Source organism: Rhagoletis pomonella, unplaced genomic scaffold, assembly GCF_013731165.1.
Source record: "Rhagoletis pomonella isolate Grant_MI unplaced genomic scaffold, Rhpom_1.0 Rhpom_scaffold_15328, whole genome shotgun sequence".
NCBI lineage: Eukaryota > Metazoa > Arthropoda > Insecta > Diptera > Tephritidae > Rhagoletis > Rhagoletis pomonella.
The window spans coordinates 1-3,646 of NW_023473851.1; the positions used below are offsets into that span (position 1 = coordinate 1).

Sequence of the window (3,646 nt, forward strand, 5' to 3'; positions counted from 1 at the left end):
GCTTAATCGATTTCTTTTTTCATCCTGATCATTTATGTATACATTTGACTATATCTATCTCGATTCGTTTTGGCTGTTACAAACAACCGTTATGTGAACAAAATTAATATACCCTTGTGCACAAGTGCGCTCGGGTATAATAACGTATTCGGCTTGTATTTCTTTCATCCTAATTTCCTCCTTTTCTTTCCATGAAATTTTTCAAATTTATAAACCTGAAAGGATCGCGAAAATCAAGTAAGAGATTAAGAGATAATAATACACTTGTATCCCAAGCGACTCCGCACACTTCGACGTCACCGAAATAAGAATTTTAATAGAATATTTATATTTAGAATCTATTGTTTTCTAGCCATTTGTTGAAAAATTATTGGAAAACTATAAGGTCTACGCACATGAATAACTATTTTAAATTGCTTAAGCTGCAAAAGGACGTTGTTCTGATGGGTTTGGCTTTTGGTGAGTAGGTGGATGTGGGCTTGTCGCAATTTGTATCATCATCACGTCTAAATATTTCAAGTATGTTTTATTTAATTTTGAAATCTCTGTCTCTCCGAAAAAGATAGAATAACTCCGAAGTAGTTTAAATCACTCCCGAAAAACTACGAAATAAACCAAAATTTGTTAGTCCGTAAAAATTCGCAAAACTCCGAAACTTCTGAATCACCCCGAAAAAACTCAGAGCTGCTGCGTGAGCTACATGTTCTGAAAATTTAGAATCAAACCGCAAATATCGGATTTTTCCAAAGTTACTGAGTGGCTTCGTAACTTCTTCGAAAGTGCAGAAGTTGTTCTGAATATAACTCCAAGTTTGTCAGAAATTTCTGAGTTGCACAAAATTCCGAATTATTTTGTGAGTTCATTCATATTTACATATACATATACATATATAGATACATAGTTACGAGTTGCATTAACTACCTGCTTTTGACTTAAATCCGTCACTGGCTTCTTTTTTTTCTAGGAACGTGAGCCTCAAGTAAAAGATACAAGCCCCAGCAATGCACGAGGTACCGCACATTTGGACGGTACCGAAGTAAGAATGCTATTCGCACTCTGCAAGGTTATAAACTGCACATTTCAAGTGGAATCGTGTAAGTATTTGCATTAATATGTACCTATATGTGCAAACAATTAAGAACAGATTAAAAATTTAACTAAATAAAAATGTATTTCAGCTGAGAGAGGAGAATGGGGCACATCATATGCAAATCTAACTGGTGATGGTATATTTGGTCTGATCACAGAGAGAAGATCAGATTTTGCCGTTGGAGCTTTGTATTTTTGGTAAGCTTAATAACAATAAATAATGTGCAGTTTTTCTCACCACTCTCTCGCATTTCCCGAAGGCCTGATGACTATCGTTACCTGGATATGTCTCACTTTATTGGACGCTCCGGTGTGACATGCCTAGTACCATCACCGCATCGTCTCACCAGCTGGTTACTACCATTTCGGCCATTTCAATTGACCCTTTGGCTAGGCGTGATTGCTTGCTTGTTCCTTGAGGCATTGGCACTCTTTTTTACACGCTATATGGCTCCTTCGGATGATGAGCCTAAATATAGTTTACTGGAGAGTTTTCAATTCGGTTATATTACTACGCTGAAACTTTTTGTGTCACAGGGCTCGGACTATGTAGTCAATTCGCATACGGTACGCATGGTGCTCTTTGCATGCTACACGATAGATACGATTGTGACGAGTGTCTATGGTGGCGGACTATCGGCAATACTAACGCTGCCAACGTAAGTGTTTTGCTATTGAAATGCTATTTCTCCACCGCATAAATATTCTTGAATAGCTTGGAGGAAGCAGCTGACTCAGTAGAGCGTCTACATAGTCATGGTATTCCATGGACTGCAACATCACCTGATTGGGTAATCTCACTCAGAGGAGAAGGAAATACTGATGTGGGTTCAATTTGTATAGCAACAAATATTTAAATAGACTACAGTTATAATTGAATTTTCTTCTAGCCATTTGTTGAAGATTTGTTGAGGAATTACCGCGTCTACACTTATGAACAAACTACTGAATTGGCTAAAACTGAAAATATGGGCTTTATCTTGGAGCGATTGGCTTTTGGTGAGTCGAGTGTGACAGTCTGGTGACAACACATGAATTTAAATTATATTGACCCTCAGATGACAAATGTTTATCATATCGCTCCAATTGATACAACTTTCGACATAAAAGTTTTGTCACATAAAACGTTATTCGATGACTTCACATAACATATCAATCATATGATAGCAGCCTGCATTATCTCGTTTCAATAACATAATTCCGTTTGAAATGATGTCACTTATATAAATACATACAATATTTTAATACTCACTTCTATGATGTCACATAACTTTCGTCTACAAGCTGCTCTGTCAAGCTCGTGATGTTATATTACATGACGCGACATCAGTCACATACAGGCAGCTTCTGCAATTCACTTCCGAGTGAATTTCAACCCCTACCAATTTGAATACAAAGCGTATTTGATTGAAATTCACTCAAAAGTGAATTGAATAACCTGCTTGACAGCTTTTTCTTTCATAATATCATTTCAGTCACATACCATCACTTTACTTGATGTCACATCGATCAAATATCACAAATTTACAAATGAATAATTGCCTCATGGCAGGGGAGTCAATTCCACGTAAAGCAACATTATATTTCCCATATTTACAAGCAAGGCAATTCTACCTACGATAGTCGAGAGTATTTGTATGACATGAAAGTCTTACTAAAAAGGCTGCCTTACCAATTTTCATGGTGAAAAGCTTTTTTGACAGAAAGCGCTTGTAAAATATTTTGCTCGCGCTGCTCCAACAGTCGCAACGGCGAAGTGACCAAAGCACGGCATAAAAATTTAGTTTTATACCCGAGCGCACTTGTGCACAAGGGTAGGTATTATAACTTTGTTCACATAACGGTTGTTTGTAACAGGCAAAACGAATCGAGATAGATATAGACAAATTTATACATAAATGATCAGAATGAAAAGAGAAATCGATTAAGCGGTGACTGTCTGTCCGTCCGTCCGTTTGTGCACACGATAACTCGAGTAAAAATTGAGATATCTTAACGAAACTTGGTACGTGAACTTCTTTTGGGCGTAGGACGGATGGTATTGAAAATGGGCGAAATCGGACAATAACAACTACCTCCCATATAACGGTAATTTTAAGAAATACGAAAGCTGCGATATTTTAGTAACTACTGAAGATAATTCCCTCACAATTGATACTTACAATGAGTTTCAGACGGAAAACATGAATTTTATAAATTTTTGGAAAATGGGCGTAGCCGCGCCCACTTATGGTTACATGTGTATATCTTGGTAACCGCTACACCAATTTCTTCCAAACTTGGCACAGTTGTTGGTCCTGGTACAGCATACCAAATGGCCGTAAATTTCTAAAATCGGACAATAACCACGCCCACATCCCATATAACGGTAATTTCGAAAAATACAAAATCTTCGATAAATCAGTAAATATTGAAGCTAATTTTTTCAAAATTGATGATTGCAACAATTCTTTACCAAGAAATACGTTTATGACAAAATTTTGGAAAATGGGCGTAGCACCGCCCACTTGTGATCACATATATGTATCTCGCTAACCGTTCTAGCAATTTGTACCAA

At 37.0% G+C, this 3,646-nt stretch overlaps 1 protein-coding gene across 1 annotated transcript; it reads left to right on the forward strand.

Annotated features, from left to right (window-relative positions):
- Nucleotides 1-964: 964 nt before the first annotated feature.
- On the forward strand, nucleotides 965-1,955 carry LOC118757207 (the record flags this gene model as incomplete). Its single annotated transcript, XM_036491938.1, has 4 exons — nucleotides 965-1,094; nucleotides 1,179-1,287; nucleotides 1,350-1,748; nucleotides 1,805-1,955. Coding segments are annotated over 4 exons (780 nt in total), but the record flags the coding sequence as incomplete, so codon positions are not given.
- Nucleotides 1,956-3,646: the final 1,691 nt, after the last annotated feature.